The sequence below is a fragment of the Rhineura floridana genome, chromosome 2 (genome assembly GCF_030035675.1).
Source record: "Rhineura floridana isolate rRhiFlo1 chromosome 2, rRhiFlo1.hap2, whole genome shotgun sequence".
Classification (NCBI taxonomy): Eukaryota; Metazoa; Chordata; class Lepidosauria; order Squamata; family Rhineuridae; genus Rhineura; species Rhineura floridana.
The window spans coordinates 45,886,011-45,903,785 of record NC_084481.1 but is presented as its reverse complement, the minus strand read 5'-3'; the positions used below and the strand labels follow the sequence as shown (position 1 = coordinate 45,903,785).

Below are 17,775 nucleotides of genomic sequence, written 5' to 3'. Positions count from 1 at the left end.
CTATATATGAACAGAAGTCCCTGACCAATTTATCAGTCGGACATGTTTTTTGTGGTGAGGCAAGGAGGAAATCTCCCCCTCTTTTGATTCTTTTAAGTGCAGTGTGGCTTTAATATGTTAAGTCTGCAATCTATGCATGCCTCCTTGAGAGTAAGTCTTTTTGAAGTCAGGGATTTCTGGAAAAGCATGCACACAATTGGGTTGCAAAAATCTTAACTTTAGACACATTATACATGATTACAAATTTTGCAGTTGCTGGCATTTGGAATTTGTATTTAATATGCATATACACCTCTCCACCAATTTAGCCAGTAGAATACTGAATTCTGAAAATTATAGGGGTGGAAAGTTATATTTTGCAGAGAAAAACATTTCTGAAAATCTACTTCTTTTAAATTTTATTTAAAACATGTAAAAGCCATTCCTCTACTACCCTAAGACTGCAAACATGTTAAAATATTGTTTTATTTTAAAAACAGTTTGACAATAAAAACAAAAACAATAAAGCAGCCCAATAACTAACACGGAAGAAACAAAGCTACAATTGCCATAAAAAAATCACAGTGATTATTGAAATCACTTCAATAAAGAAGTAGCCATTTATGGACCAAAAGTTTTATGAGAAAGGAAGGCTCTGACCATCCTATGGAAGGCTATTGCAGAGGGGATGAAATGAGCTTCTCTCAGGAAAAAGCTCCCAAGCTTCGTCCCTCCTTCCAGCTGGGATGGTGTAAAAGCCGGAATGGAACAGGCCGGAATGGGCCCTTCATAAATGAAATTGATGCCAAAAACACTGGGATGTGTTAGAGACACTTGAGAACAACATTTAAGAACAAAAACCATTCAGATAGGATTTTTATTTTTATCTAACACATCCCAGTGTTTTTGGCATCAATTTCTTTTATAAAGGGCCCGTTCTGGCTTGTTCCGTTCCGGCTTTTACACCGTCCCAATATGCCCTGCTGCGGAGTTGTTTACTGCCCAGGAAAGAACACAGTGCAGAGACGCTACTGCTCTGTTGCCATTTGGGAAACTTTTACAAGTTGCGAAGATCAAACGGGGGCACGGGGCAAAGAAAGTGATTACAGTAGTTTGTACTCCGGGGCCCGTTCATATTCCAGAACCAAGCCTGAAAGACTGGGAGTCCTCGCTGTGGGCAAACAGTCAAATAAAGGCTCTGTAGCAAAACCGTTCTCCTACTCCTCGCAAAAGAACACCTAGCGCACGCGCACATAGGTTTCTTGCGCACTGAAGAAGTTTGTCCCTAATCGGTGCACGTCAGGACGTTGCCAAGGAAGAGCGCGGGGACGCTGAAAAGGGCCGATAGTCGCTATGGCCACCACCGCGGACTCGCTTTGGGAGGACAGAGATGTCCGTTTCGATATCTCTTCTCAGTGAGTGTTATCGCGCGAGCCAACTCCCCGCTTCGCGCGCGGGGGGCTGGCCGCTCTGTCGCGATGGGAGTCGTGAGGCTGGCCTCGCTAGCTACCGTTTAAACGGTGACCTGGTCGCTTCCCGGATTGGACCTGAGAAACAGATTCAGGGATTAGTGAGCCTAAGGGAGAAATCCCGTTTGGTTCAGGCTACCAACGCCATGTTGTGGCGCTAATATTAGCCACCCAGGACTGTCACTCGCCGCCACCCTTAACTGCCCACGGGACTTTAAACAATTCTTAATAAAATTTGGATTTGCACACGTCTTTTGTTCCCCAAATCTTGTAGTGCACTGTTCTTTCTGCTCTTATTTATAGAGACGATACGTGGGCCATGCAGATGAGTCTCTGGGCTGCCTTACTTTCTAAAGCCTCCAAACAACAATGCCCCCTCTGCTTCCAAACGCTTAATCCAATTTAGCAAAATCTGTATTTTGCATACTTTGTCTATAGCAGCCTTTCCCAACCAGTGGGCCTCCAGATGTTGTTGGACCACAACTCCCATCAGCCTCAGCCAGCGTTGCCAACGGTCAGGAAGATGGGAGTTGTGGTCCTACAACATCTGGAGGCACACTGGTTGGGAAAGGCTGGTCTATAGATATGTGGACTAATGTCCTCTGGCTCTTGCCCCCATTCGACAAGTGTCGCTATTTTTCAGCCCAGCCTATCTCACAGGATTGTTGTGATGAGGATTAATTAAGGGCTGATAGTGAAAGGTATCTCAGCTCTTGGAGCAAGAAAGGAATTTTTTAAAAAAAGTAAAATAAAATACAGGGCTCTGAACTATTTAAAGTTGTGTGTTCTGTGTTTTTTCAATTGATGACCAGTCAGATTGACAATTTAAAATAAATACAGTAATATCTCTACAGCTAATAATGAAGGGGAATAGAACAGGCAAATTATTGGTTTTAGACTCGCCTATAAATACAAAATGTTTCATCCTGTCTGTAAACATGTACAATGTACCTATTGACACAAGATGGTTCAAATTGGCTACCACAAGATGTAATGAAGACCATCAAACTGGATGGCTTTAAAAGAGGAACAGACAAATTCATGAAGGGCAAGACTATCAATGATTACTAGCCTATGCTGACCTGGGACCAATTGCTACTTGCCCTGGCAATGCAACCACTGCAGCCTTGTAAATAAGTCCAGAAAAGTTAGTAGCCAGCCAAAAATACTAGCCTGCTTGGGTGGGAGTTGACAGGAAGGATTTCTGTGATCGGCACGAGGGAGGGGATCTTTCATCCTCAGCCAGCCTGCTTGGTTTCTGCTATGGTCATAAAGGAAGAACTGAACACTCACCTGCATAGCATTCCATGCAATCACGTACGTGTGATTCCTTGACCACATCCACACCATTATTACATTTTAAACAGTGATGGCTTCCCCCAAAGAATCCTGGGAAGTGTAGTTTGTTGTTAGGAATAGGGTACACTTATTCCCTTCATAGAGCTACAGTTCTCAGAGTTTTCTGGGAAGAGGGACTGAGTGTTAAACCACTCTGTGAGGAGCTCTGTGAGGAGAATAGGAGTCATAACATCTCTCAGCACCTTCACAAACTACCCTTTCCAAGATTCTTTGGAGGAAGCCATGACTATTTAAAGTGGAATGGTAGTGGAATAAATGTATGGTGTGAATGTGGCCCTTGCCACCAGTGGCTCTGCTCAATACTTAAATACAAGGCTGTACAAATACAAAGTCAGGGCTGGCACCAGGCATGACTGGGCCCTTGGGCACCAGCTGGCCCCGGGCGTGTGGCTCCTGCCTGTTTCACCTACCTCTCTTGTCTCCTGTTGCGTGTGCTGAGCGCCCAGGGCTGTCATCAACCAAGATGGTAGCAGAGGCTTCTGTAAGGGACTGATGTCCTGGCCACCATATTGGTTAATGGTACGCATGCACAGTACGCTACATGCATGCACATGCCTGCCATCAACCAAGATGGCATTAGGAGCATCAGCCCCTTAAAAAAGCCTCCGCCGCCATCTTGGTTGATGACAACACTGCATGCGCAGTGCACGCAGCCTCAGAAGACAGGAGAGAGAGGTAGGTGGAGCGAGCGAACGGGTGGGTTGCCTGAAAGCTGCCTCCCTGCGATTGTAGAAAGGGAGCACTACTCCCCCACCCTAACAAGGGGCCCTTCAGGGGCTCCTGTGGGCTGCAGGGCCCTCAGCCAGGGTCCGACCTGGCCGCCCTTTGGCACCGGCCCTGTACAAAGTACTTAAATGCAAGGCTGTACTAATATCATAATTCTTGTTTTTTTTTAAGAAAGACTCTTAAATAAACTATTTCCTTCAAAACAGAAACAAATTTACCAAAATGTCACAAACAACCTACATTTAAAACATTTTATTAATGTTTTCAGTAGTCATGAGTAAGGCCAGCTGTAGATACATGAATGGGATTGCACAACTCAGACATTTCAGTTGCTGTTTCATTTGGAAACATTATTGGCCGTGGAGAAGAAAAATCCTTTCAAAATCAGTAAAGACCTTGATTTTTTATGCATGGTGACCATTAACGTGCCAGAATATTTGATTAGGATATTATCGGTTCACATAAATAAAAGAAAACCAAAAGTTGAGATGGAATCTTAAAACGTAATATTGTTCCAGGCAAATGAAAATGAGACCAGGAGAAGTTCTCATTGACTGTTTGGATCCTATTGAAGATACCAAAGGAAACAATGGAGAGAAAGGTAACTTATAAAAATATAGGTTGTCTCCCTAAATTAGGTCAGACCTAGATTAATTGATACACTGCCACAGCTGGCACAACTTCCCTTTCCCCCTCTTTCTCAACTGCCATCACCATTCTGTACCTTGAAGCTTGCAGATTCTGTCAGGTAGTTTTTAAAGGGTTCCCCCCCCAATGTTATTTCCTTCTAATTCACAACTGTATGTTCTTCTGCATCCCTAGGGGATCCCCCACGTATGTAGAAGCCACCACTTTATTTCTGAGTGATGGGCACTGTGCCACCTGAGTGTTATTATTAGAGGTAATGATGATGTGTCAGTGCAGATGTCCAAGATTGCCATGGCTCTTTATTTGTTTATTACAAATATTTATATCCTGCCTTTATATCCTTTCCCTCAGTTTATCTAGTATTGGCTCCCACTTTCTTCACCTCCCACAGATCTGGATGGTATGCAGATCCTGAAAGATTGTAACTTTCCCTATGGTGGTTTACTTGCTTAACCTATTTTTTCTATATAGGTGTTTACAGTAGGCTACAGTTCACTTATTCCTATTTATTTTCCTGTGCAGCATTATTATATGGGTTATTATCCTCCAAATCCTACATACTAATAGTGAACTCATCTGAGTGTGCATCCTTATGTAGGCAAATTAGCACCATCCGCGCACAAGAGGGAAGTATCAGTAGGCTCAGGGGAATCCTTAGATTTGCAGAAGTACAAAGAACAGTGGCGGTCGGGGGGGAGACCCTGATAAGGACTGAGCAAGCTAAGTGGTGACAGAATACAAAGCTGACTGTGGGGTGGTGGTGGAATGGAGTATCCTGGAAAAGGGCATGGCTCACTAGAAACCTGAATAGGTGTACTCTACATGTTGTTGCATATCCCACTTGTTTGTTGTATCTGTGGCATTAATAAATGGGTTAGGAACATTGGATGCAGAGGATCCTGACTGAATACATTGGATTGGATTGGATAGGATACCTTTAAGATATTTTCTTGCTCTCCAGTGTTACAATTATTTTGTTATAAATTATTGGGTGAAAATGTGCTTTTTTAAATTTCCAGGCAGACTTTTGGTAACAAACTTACGGATTATTTGGCATTCCATAGTATTGCCTAGAGTCAACCTCTGTAAGTATCCCTTGCTTGATGATGCATGTTTTGTTTCTTTCTGTGGTTGTATACTAAAATTATACAATTATAAGAAATAATTGGTCAATCAAAAGCTTTTCTCCTTCACTTGTTAGCTGGTACCACTGCTGGTTTAAGAGAAAGAGATTTACATCCTGGTCTTTAACATACTTTCTTGAAAGTAAGTCCCAGTAGTTTCAGAGGCCTTACTTACAAATAGATGGCTCAGAGTGGAAGGCTACCTTTGGGCTTGGTCTGGAGCTTCAGCTTGTGCAAAGTGCTGTAGCTAGGCTGTTGGTGGGGACAGACTACTGCCAGGATATAGCTCCAATGCTTAAAAGCTTGCACTGGCTGTCCATCTGTTACTGGGCCAGGTTCAAGGTTCTTGCATTAGTTTACAAGGCCCTTAAGTTGTGGTCCAGGATACCTTAAGGACCACCTGATTCCTTATATCCGTGCCCAAACACTCAGCTCTTCAGTGGAATCTCTGTTAGTTGTGCCCCATAGGTCAGATGCACAGGTTGTATCTATTAGGAGCCATGTATTCAGTATTGTGGTCCTGACTCTGTGGAACTCCTTCCTGGTTGAGATCAGACAGGCCCACTCCCTATTGAACTTTAGGCACTTAGCAAAGCCCTTTCTATTCCAGCAGGCATTTAAAGTATGTTGTATTAGGCTTATTTATGGAATGTACGTTTTTACTTGTGGTTTTTGTTTGTTTTAAGTACTATATTATTTGATTGATGAATTGTTTTATTTGTTGTTCTGTAAGTACCATCTGTGGTGAAAAGTTGGGAATGATAATAACAACAACAGTGTAAATCTGGGGATTAATGGTGCATTGGATGCATGAAAATAAGCGGTTAACTTGCACAGAATGCATTGCGCCACATGTGATTTTACTGTAATCTGTAGCATGGTATTATTGCTTATACTATCTTTGAGTAGTATGAATTGACATAATTGTTCCCACATTAATAAACATTCTCAAAGCATTCTGGATTTTACAGAAAATTCTAATTTTCTTTATGTATACCTGGCATTCTTAAAAATAATAAATACTGCCTTGCAGACTTCGCATTTTCCCTTTACAACTTGCAGTTGTCTATTTGTTCGGGGGGACACACAGTGTTTCACATTTCATAATATCACTTCATATGAAAAGTCTGATTCAGAATGTGACTGTATCACAGTTCTAACGTTAAATATTTGATGACTTTCAGACTGTTTTAAAATTAAACATGATAAACAAGGATGTTGTTATATTATCAGCCTCCTTTCAGGTCTAGTATACTGGCAGCTAGAAACCTTGTTTGCCCTTCACTGCATTATAGAATTAGGTGGACTGACATTTTTCAGGCTATTTTTATTTGCTCATGGTCTTTATCCAGGGCATGTCAGCTTTGTTCGAAGGCTGATTTTCTACAGTATGTCTGGTCGGATACAGTTACCTGCTAACAAATGGTATTCTTGAAAGGGTTATTAATTCTATTCATATCAATAGAACTTGTAGTAGCTTAGCTTTCAGTAAACCTTATATAATGAATTCTGGTCAATCTTTGGATTAGGACAGGAGACCATGGGTAGGTCTGCCCAATCCAACTCCTACCAAAAAAAACATACTGCATAATCAATTGTCATCTGACAGCAGCTACTATGTCAGGCTTTAGCAGAGAAGAGGAGAGAAGGGAACCAAGGCCACTCCATTGGTACAGCTGAGAGACTTTTGATGACTCCTCTCCTTGAGCTTTTCCACTTCAGCTGGTCATTACGAGAGCTTGTATCTAAAATCTTGTACCTGAGTTTGCTTATTTCCTCCTCCCTTCCAATCCTCAGTACTCCTTCCCAATGCGCAGTGGCTCCTCAGCTCCAAGTTTTCCTGGATGAATCAGATCATTTAGACCCTGGTCTACCAGCTGCACCTCTTCTTGGAAGCGATTGACTTGGCCACAGTGACACATGTATTGGTGACATTGAAGCTTGATTATTGAAATGCACTCTACGTGGGGCTGCCTTTAAAAACAATTTGGAAATTGTAGTTGGTTCAAAATGCAGTAGCCAGAATGTTAACTAGAAATGGGGGCGAATTTCGGCATTTTTGGATTTGTTACTGAATTCTGTCAAAATCCCTAAATCCTGTACGTCTTCAGATCAGGTTGGACTAATGCTTGCGACTGTCAGTGACACCAGCTTTTTAAAAAAACAAATCCGCAGCTAATTTGACATTGTTATTAACGTAAACGGCTTTGCTCTGAAGTGCTACAATGTGTATTCCTTTGAAATTCTGTCTCAGTGAGGTGATAACAATCACCATTAACATCTTTGGTCAGCAGTGCAGTAACCTGAAGCAAGAGGCAGAAATAGAAAACCCGAGACCATTGGTAAAAAGATCACCAACAGAATTAGCAATTTCATTAGCTACTACAAACGGATCAGAAATAGCAAAAAAATAATAATAATCGGGGGGGGGGGAAATGTTGTGGATAAGCATCACAAGCCAGTTGCAAAAACCATAACATGGACCAGAACCAAAGAGCAAACGCCATCCCTAATGTTAACTGGATTGCGGCATGGGAATCGTATCACCCCTGGGGTTTATCAACTCATCAGGCTCCCAATTTGTTTCTGGGCCCAATTCAAAGTGCTGGTTTTGATCTTTAAAGCCCTAAACAGCCTTGGACCAATGTAACTGAGGGATCACTTATGCCCACATGTACCTGCTCGTGATTTAAGATCAGCTCCCTCTGGTCTCCTCTGTGTGCCTGGAATGAAAGATGTTAGACTGGCAGGCACACTGGTGAGAACCTTTTCAGCCATGGCCTCCAAGTTCTGGAATCCCCTACCCAAGGAAACCCGCTCTGCTGCCTCCCGGAGAAGTTTGAAAACTTAATCATGTTCTGGAGAGCCTTTGGGAAGGACTTAAGGTTGAGCCTGAAACTGATTTTATCCCCCCCCCCTTTTTTTTTTAGTTTTACCTCTTTAGGTAAAAGTTTTAGTTTTACTTCTTTAGTCCCCTTTTAATATCACTCCCCTAGATTTTTGACCTGTATTTTATGTATCTATTTTAATGTTCTTTGTGTTTTTATTGTGTATGATTTTATTGTGAACTGCCCTGAGTGCCCTATTTTAGGGTAGAAGGGTGGGGTAGAAATATTTTAAATAAATAAATAATAAAATCCATTTTATTTTCATGTCATGTCTTTTTAGATTGTTAGCCTGAAGGCAGGAAGTGTGTGTGTGTGCATGTGCTTGTGTGTGTGTATGTGTGTTTTGTAAGCTGCCCTGGAAGGCTTTTTTGGCTGAAAAATGAAATAAAAATCCTGTAAATAAATAACTCTATGCATGTTTACTCAATTAAGCAATTTCTCAGAAATGTTTCCTATGCAAATTAGGATAATTTGCATGGGGAAATGTTCAGTTTGCCTTGGAAATTTTCTGATACCCTGCAGAGCAGGGCTGGTGCCAGAGGGTGGCCAGGTCAGCCCCAGACTGAGGGTCCCTGAAGGGCCCCTTCTTAGGGTGGGTGGGTAGTGCTCCCATTCTGTGATCTGCATCAGCGTCAGCTCCCGAGCTTGCGGTGGATCACAGAGAGGGAGCTCCCAGGCAACCCCCTAGAACCGTGCAGGCCTGCAATGCTTGCCTGCACACCCCACCTACCTCTCCCATTGTGGTGAATGCTGGCTACATATTGCTCAACCCTGCCATCAACCAAGATGGTGGTCGAGGCTCCCCTAAGGGGCTGATGCCCCTGCCAACATCTTGGTTGATGACAGGCATGTGCGCACAACCCGGCCACCATTTACTGCAGTGGGAGAAGTAGGTGTGGGCAGGCGCCGTGGGCCCATGGGAGGCGGGTGCCCAAGGACCCAGTCATGTCTGGCGCCAGCCCTGCTGAAGAGTGATCTAATTTTGTAAACAAAACTAAAATGTTGAAATTGCCAGATTTGCCTAATACTGTTTTGGCATCCATTCATTGCTATTAATTAAATTATGAAACAGAAAATTTTCCGTGGAAAAATAAAGCACAGGAAAAATTTCCTCCCACCATCACTGGAAGTAAGTCCTATTACCCTGCAATCATATAGACAAGTGTGCTTCTGAATACCAGTTGCTGGAAACCACAGGAGGGGAGCGTGCTCTTGATGCTCAGGTCCTGCTTGCGGGCTTCCCATGGGCATTTCGGTTGGCCACTGGGAGAACAGGATCCTGGACTAGATGGGCAACTGGCCTGATCGCACAGGCTCTTCTTATGTTCTTAATTACCTGGGAGTGAGTCTCATTGAACTTAGTGGGACTTACTTCTGAGTAAACATGCATAGGATTGGCTGTAATAGTGGCAGTACTTGTTCTTGCAGCTTTGCTGTAAGTGCCTAGCTGTCGTACAGTGATTTTATTGTCTATTTCAGACAGCAAGACATGTGCCAGACAGAGATCAGGAGACATTTAATGACATCTTTAACAATATTATTTTTCTTTTCCCTAACTACTTAGCTGTTGGCTACAATTGCTTTGTGAATACAACAACAAGAACAGCTAACTCGGTAAGTTTACGAAGCAAGTTTTGAGTTAGAGCATTTTTCAAAAAATAACACAATTTTCAGTCCTTTGTAAACACTTTTACTTGTCAACAAGTCCCATGGATTTTAAGAACAACAACCAGCCTTGTGACACCTTCAGGACTAACATCTTTATTATGGTATAAACTTTTGTTGACTAGAGTCCACTTCATCAGATGCATGAAGTGTTATCCTAAGTTGGCTGGATGGGTATGGGGAGGAGAGTGTAAATAGTAAGGACAGAGGGAAATGAAATTTTCAAAAATGCAGATTATACTGCTTAGGGGTTATATTAAATTAAGTGATACTCAGAACAGACCCACTGATTTCAGTGGGTGTCCTCTAAGTCTGACTTAGTTGGATACAATTGTGTATGTAAAATAAGTACAGTGAGTAGTTATTCACAAAGCAGTGGTGACTATAAAACAAACATCCCGGCTTTAGTGAGCTAATTAATACTTGCAGTGGCATAAAAACCCTTTACCTCAATTAGGATAATATTTCATGAATCAGATTAAGTAGGCTCTAGAACACAAAAGCTTATACCAATTTACAGTGGCATTCCTAGCGTATTTGACACTTGGAGCAGATCATTTTTTAACACTCCCCTCTATATGACAAAATTATTTTCAGTAATACTCATGAAATGAATGATGATGATGATGATAATGGATCAGTTTGGCAGAGATTCATAAAAATCCCATTCTCCCACTCTGAGTTGGGGCTCATTGTTATTTCACACACAGTCCTCAGTACCTTGGGATGATTTCACACATTACTTGGCAGCAAGTGTACATTCAACAGGGAATTGCGGCTCTTCGAGTCACAGTAGACGTTTAACAGCATGGGCTTATGTGTTGTTATTAATTTAAAGCATCAATATCCCACTCTTCAGTTTGTAAAACTTTCCACAGGAAAGGTTTTTAAAGCACAGCATGTGCAAATGGGGGGAGGGGGTCCTGAATCATAGAATAGTAGAATTGGAAGGGGCCTATAAGGCCATCAAGTCCAACCCCCTGCTCAATGCAGGAATCCAAATCAAAGCATTCCTGACAGATGGCTGTCCAGCTGCCTCTTGAATGCCTCCAGTGTCAGAGAGCCCACTACCTCTCTAGGTAATTGATTCCATTGTCGTATGGCTCTAACAGGAAGTTTTTCCTGATGTCCAGTCGAAATCTGGCTTCCTGCAACTTGAGCCCATTATTCCGTGTCCTGCACTCTGGGATGATCGAGAAGAGATCCTGGCCCTCCTGTGTGTGACAACCTTTCATGTACTTGAAGAGTGCTATCATATCTCCCCTCTGTCTTCTCTTCTTCAGGCTAAACATGCCCAGTTCTTTCAGTCTCTCCTCATAGGGCTTTGTTTCCAGTCCCCTGAATCCTTCCTTCACCTTGCTTCTTCCCATTACTTATAACCCACTGTGGTGGTTTTTTCCCGGTTGGGCTCCAAGACCAACACTATTACCCAATGGGAGATAAGGGAGGGAGAGGTACAGGTACTTAGAATGCATAAATATTTATATAGTTAATTTCTGTTGGAAAGTGCAGTACAAAAATACTAAATCTTATAATTTTCTTTGACAGAAATTAAGAGGACAGACAGAAGCACTTTATATATTAACCAAATGTAACAATACACGTTTTGAATTTATATTTACAAATGTGGTTCCTGGGAGCCCCAGACTTTTTGCATCAGTTATTGCAGTACACAGGTACTTGAACTTTTTAAAAAAAATGTTACTCTCATGTAGAAGCAGGAAATGCTTGCTGAAGCACATGAAGCTGGTTTAGTTGCATACACCATATAGTCCATAAACTTTAGACAGAAAGCTGTGCATATTTGTGGTTCAGTGAGGAATTTGATATAATTTGGTACATGCATGCAGTTGTTTACAAATACACAGAACAACCCCATATTTTGGGATTATAATATTTTTCTTAAACATATGAAGACTGTTTCTTTCATGTGCTAATGCAGTCAGCTGCTTGACCTGAATATATTAAATTGTGAAGTCACTTCTGCTAATTCTGTTTAAACTTTGGTTTGAGTCAGTGTTGCTTCTTGCTTCAAATGGGCGATTTTGGATGTGGACCTGCAGAAATGCAGAAATGAACCATAGCAACTGCACAAGGTTAGGGCCTGTTTCCTGGAGTAAGATTTGTGGAAACGGGTAGTGATAAGAAAGAGCTGCTTTCCACAGTGTCAGAGCAAAGGTCCATTTGAGTCAACCGACTTACTCAGTTTCTCAGAGTTGGGAAGAATACTTTCCTAGTCTTGTTTGTCATTGTATATGTGGAGATCCAATGGCTGAGCCTGGAATTCTTTGATATGCAAACTGTGCACTTTTCTAAGCTATCCTTCTAAGCTATTTTCTGGTTATAAGAGATTCAGTCAATTCTAAGACTGAATTGTTTTGTTGGCGTTGTTATGTGCCTTCAAAGGAATTTTGTCTTCTGTTACTTTTAATGTAAATACATTGTTCTCCTACCACTGTATTTGGAAGTTACATTTCTGTCTATGTAGACCATTATTCCCACCCCAAATTTCCAGTTTTCTTTCCAATTGACAGTCAACACTCTGGCTACTGAGCATGCTCACTCCAGTTGGATTTTCTGGTTTGTTTGCTTGCTTGCTTGCTTTTTCTCTTAGATTTTTTTTAAAAGGTGTCTGTTCTTCTGCAAACGTTGCAGTTCCCTCAAGCACACTAATTTCTCTCTCTCTTGTTTCTCAGTGGCCCTGTTTTGGCTACAGTTCTGTCAGCGCTCACCACCTGCATTCACTGTTGATAGGAGGGATGAGCTTACTGTAGACCTATTTCACAGAAATTTCATGTTGTGATGACAAAACACACGGCAAAAGACAGACATAGGGTTGTATCCAATATTAGCTCTGCTGAAATTCAGGTCTATTAATTTCACTGGGTCTACTCGGAGTAGAATGTATTTGGATATAGCCCATAGATTCCAGTTAGTTTTTTAGAAGTGGAAATTCTACCTTTCACATTTCTTTTTCTCAGTATAGTTATGACTATTATTCAAACTATTTTTCTGTACAGCAGAATTAAATTGGAAAGATGAAATATTTTATAACTTTGTATAAATAATCATTTTTTATTTTTATCCTTGTTTAAAACTGTGTCTTATTATTCCTAGAGCTTATGAAACATCAAAAATGTATCGTGAGCTTAAGCTGAGATGTGCATTAATTCAAAACAAGCAGTTGAGATTGTTACCAAAAGAACAAGTATATGACAAAATAAATGGTGTCTGGAATTTATCTAGTGATCAGGTACAGTGTAATATATTTATAAGTTGGACTGAAGAATGTTTTTCCCTCTTTCCCAAAAAGTGTGAGGGGAAAAAATCTATAATCACCTTGTGAACTGACTACTTGAAAAAGGATGGGCCCCCGAGGTTTGGCAGAATATATTTAGTATTTATTTAAAACATCTGTATCCTGTCTTTCCATAGAAAGCTAACAACAGCTACATTGATAAAAATGGTAATAACAAGAAGAATATAAGAGAACACAACAGATAATAAAAGTGTAGTAAAATATGTTTAATTTTTTAGAAATTCTATACAGAACAGATAGAACATTGAAAGTATCACGAGGGTAGTCAGAAGAAAGATTAAAACAATTTCCTGTAGTCCAGAAGCCTTCTTAAAAGAAGGAGCAAAGCAGGCCTCTTTGGGAAGTTTGTTCTAGAGCAGCATTTCTCAAACCGAGGTTCCGCAAGAAAAAAATTGTAATGGTGGACAAGCATGGACAATGTGTGATTTCCATTGAGCTGCAGCCATGGGGATTAAATGCACTACTCAAGCAATTGCCCTGGGAACCTTCCTCTGCTTTCCTTTCCTCACCATGCTTTCCAAGGATTAAATCAGTAGCTGCCAGTGGCGTGGGCAGGATGCCTTTGCTTACCTGGCTTCCCAGCACTATAAATTGCTGCTGGTTCATCAGAGGAGGAGCGGGAAAGCAGTGGGGAGCTTAGCATAGTGTGACTGCAGCAGTGAAGCCAACCCAACATTCCTGCTTCCTCGTCCTCTCTCTCTTTGTAATCAGCTGCACTGCCCTGTGTTGGAAAGACAAGCAAGCGATGTGCTGTTCAAGCACTTGTCACAGGATTCCCTCATTCCCCTCTTAGCCTCTTCTATTGAGCTGCAGCTTGGTGGCAGGGGTTAAATATGCTGCTTCTTTGATGCTGATGAAGAGATAAGAAATCTCTCTGATAAGAATCAAAATCCTAAGGATGACAAGCACAACAAAGGCTTCTCCCAGCAGAGGGATTGACAACAGAGTTTTTAAAAGCTGCTGCTTTTAAGAGTTCTACTCTGGCTGGCACTCTTTGCTTGCTGCCCCAATAATCAACTCCCTCCCTCTTTTAAAAAAAACATTTAAAAAGATTTTACTGCAAGGATTCCACTGAAGTTTTGTTTAAAATGAAGGATTCTGCCACTGCAAAGAGTTTGAGAACCACTGTTCTATAGCCTAAGCACAGTCATAGAACATTGTTCATAATATGCAGAGACGTCTCAGTACACCACACCTTTTCTAAGCTGTTTTTTCAAGTGTCTTTTGAAATGTGAAAAAAGTTCTTCCTAAGTAGAAAAAGCCAAGATTGTGGCCTTTTGAATGGGTTTAGCTGGTACACCAGTTTTATGACAGCAAGGATGACTTGCCATATCAGGTGGAAATGTTTATTGCCCTGTTGCTAGCTCCACACAAAGGTTGTGTACTTTGACTGCTGTAAATTCTGCTCAGAGGGTACAGGCTCATTAGGGGACAACAGCAATGTTTACCTGGCATTTGTCATTGGACAATTGCAATGATTATGTGCTGTGATTATATTATGTGAAGGCACCCTTGTGACATGCTGGAACATGCTGTATATTATTAATGAGAAACATTTGGGACACATATTTGGATTTTAACCCCTCTTTCAATCTAAATTTTGTACTAAAATTGTGCCCAGTTAAATTGTTTCATACAATATTACTTGATATTTAAGCTTTCATTTTCTTATAATTACTAGAAGCAGAAAACCTTTGACCAAAAGTTTATGTGCAAGTTGTCTGTCATATTATCTTGCTTTTAGAAGGTTGGGTCCCAAGAACAATGAGCAGGAGAAAGCTCACAGGAGGGAACTTTCTTGCCCCCTTCTGCCCACAGTAGCCTCCTCTTGTTTCCCAAAAGCCATTTCTGAGGGACAGGGGATCCTCTAGTGTAGGCTGAGTCACAGGAGGCTGCTGGAGGAGGGGGATCAACCAAAATTTGGCAGAAGCATTTTATCTGAAATCTTCCTCTTTCAGCAAGCCTTTTATGTAGAGACCTTATCCCAGTCTGCATCTGTTTTGGAGTTGTTTATTAAGATGTTTTAAAATATTTTTTAAAGCTGTGTTTTAAGATTTTTAGTGCTTTGTCTTTTGTTTGCCATCCTGAACTCCTTTTGCGAGGAAGGGCGGAATATAAGTTTTTTAAAAATATATTATTATTATTATTATTATTGATGATGATGATGATGATGATGAATTTTAAGAAGTTTGTTTTTGAGATGTTTTAAGATGTTTTGAGTGTTTTGCCCTTTGTTTGCTACCATAGGCTCCTTTTGGGAGGAAAGGTGGGATAGAAATTTAATAAATAAATGATGGTGATGATGCAGGTGGAGCTATGCTGGCACAAAGTAGTTCTCTCATGGATGACAGAGGTCTCCAAGTGGGTAGTGTAGCTCCCCCTACAGCTCAGAGACAGGAAACGCTTAAGAACATAAGAACATAAGAAGAGCCTGCTAGATCAGGCCAGTGGCCCATCTAGTCCAGCATCCTGTTCTCACAGTGGCCAACCAGGTGCCTGGGGGAAGCCCGCAAGCAGGACCCGAGTGCTTCAGTGAATGTTTTTGCTCCTCCCCTGTTGCTGAGGTTCAGTTTCGTTTCCTGTCTCAGCTTGGAGCACATCCTACTAGGCTGTCTTTCCTCTCTGAAGGAGCTTCTTCTCCCTTCCTGTGTTATCTCTTTATCTCTTGTCTTGTTTCTTACACTTCTTCTACTTTGTTGGCATGCCATTACCAGCATCATTTCAGACAATAATGAAGTTAGAGTGGGATTCACCTCTTCAGTGCAGAAAGGGTACTAATTACGCGAATAAGTTTTATGTCCTAGATGCTGAAGTCATGGACCAACTTCGGATCCCGGCTGTGGATGGGGCAATCTCTGCTCTACTTTCCCGTGCTCTCTTGCCCCAGGATGGAGATGCACAACTGAAGGATCCCAATGAGCTTTAGTCTGGCGCGGCTCTAAAATGCTCCCATGACGCTAACGCTCTGTCAATACATGCTTCAGTTTCAGCTTCGGTATTGGATAGAGCAGCATTGCTGTGGGTGGAGGACCTGTTAGATTATGTTAATCAAGACCCGACTAGAGTTAGAAAGTTTCTACTGAAGATCTCTAGATCACTAACATTCATAGCCGATGCTACTTTGGACTCTACCCAGTTCTTTTGTAGAGCCGTGGCGGCAGCCGTGGTTGCACGAAGGCATCTGTGGCTCCACCACTGGGATGTGGATGCCTGACCTAGCTTCAGTTCCCTTTTCAGGCTCCAAGTTATTCAGTGACGAGGTGCTGAAGGAGGTTTTAGTAGAGTCCAGGGACAAAAAGAAGACGATGCCGTCCCAGAAGCAGGATGATAAACGTATGTACAAGTGACCTTTTGCCTCTTTTCAGCCTTATCGGTCCAGGCCAAGGTTGCAATTTCAGAAGTGGATGTGCCTCTTGGAACAGGCAGAGATTCCAACAGAAGCTGCAACAGGCCCCTTTCTCCAGGTCCTCCTCCAATCAAACCAGCGTTTCTGACTCAGCTGTGCTGCCACCGATGGGGGGACGTCTGAGCCAGTTCTTCCGCCAATGGCAAGACACTACCCAGGACAAGTCAGTCTTGAAAACTGTCAAAGAGGGTTACAAGATAGAGTTGATGGAGTACCAGCCTGCTAGGTTTCTTCCTTCACCCGTGGCCAAATCAGCAGAGAAGCAACAAGCAGTCTCGAACAAGATTCGTCACCTGTTAGACATCTCTGCAACAGAGGAGGTGCCCTCAGGAGAGTTTTTCTCAGGGCTTTACTCAGTCTTCTTGGTTGGAAAGAAGGAGAGATCCTGGCATGCAGTACTCGATCTCAAATTTTTAAATCAGTTTATCGCCCAGCGACAGTTCAGGGTGGAAACTATTACATCTATACGGGAAGCACTCCAGCCCCAGGACTTTCTTGCATCAGTTGATTTGAAGGAAGCCTACCTGCACATCCCTATATTCCCATCGCACCGGCAACTGCTCCGTTTCTACTACAACGGAGGCCATTTCCAATACAAAGCACTGCCATTTGGCCTCGCCTCAGCGCCAAGAGTCTTCACCAAGTTGATGGTGATGTTGGTGGCGGGTCTCCGACTGCAAGGTCTGCACATATATCCCTACTTAGACAATCTTCAGATTCTCTCCAGTTCTGTTTATCGAGCTCAAGAAGATGTCCAGATAACGCTGACACACCTGAAGGATCACGGCTTCTTGGTGAATTGTCAAAAAAGTCACCTCAATCCTTCTCAGCAGTTGATACACTTAGGACTGAGACTGGACATGGCATAACAGTTCATCTCCCTGTCACCAGAAAGAATGCAGAAGATCTCCATCTTAGCCCTCACTCTGACACAAGTTCGGTCAACAGACATGCTTGCGAAGCTGCTCGGCATGATGGCATTGGCAATAGGGATTACTCCCTGGGCTCGCTTGCACTCTTGGCCGCTTCAAGTGCTACTTCTCCATTATCAAGATGACATTGCACACTGCAGCCACCGTTATGTCCTTCTCTCCCGGCAGGTCAAACAGTCCCTCTCTTGGTGGACGGCGACAAGGAACCTGGAAAGGGGAGTACCTCTGCAGGATCCACCTCGATCAGTCATTACCACCGA

General features: G+C 42.2%; 1 protein-coding gene across 2 annotated transcripts in view; it reads left to right on the top strand.

Annotated features, from left to right (window-relative positions):
• Positions 1 to 947: 947 nt before the first annotated feature.
• BBS5 (Bardet-Biedl syndrome 5) overlaps positions 948 to 17,775 on the top strand; it is a 28,394-nt gene continuing 11,566 nt past the window's right edge. For both annotated transcript variants that reach the window (XR_009760477.1, XM_061608562.1), the window contains exons 1-6: positions 948 to 1,394; positions 4,052 to 4,134; positions 5,201 to 5,266; positions 9,758 to 9,807; positions 11,407 to 11,534; positions 12,976 to 13,111. Coding sequence is in view for 1 of the 2 variants with exons in the window: in XM_061608562.1 (XP_061464546.1) it covers positions 1,333 to 1,394; positions 4,052 to 4,134; positions 5,201 to 5,266; positions 9,758 to 9,807; positions 11,407 to 11,534; positions 12,976 to 13,111 (525 nt within the window). In the remaining variant the exon portion in view is untranslated. The remainder of the gene's footprint in view (positions 1,395 to 4,051; positions 4,135 to 5,200; positions 5,267 to 9,757; positions 9,808 to 11,406; positions 11,535 to 12,975; positions 13,112 to 17,775) is intronic.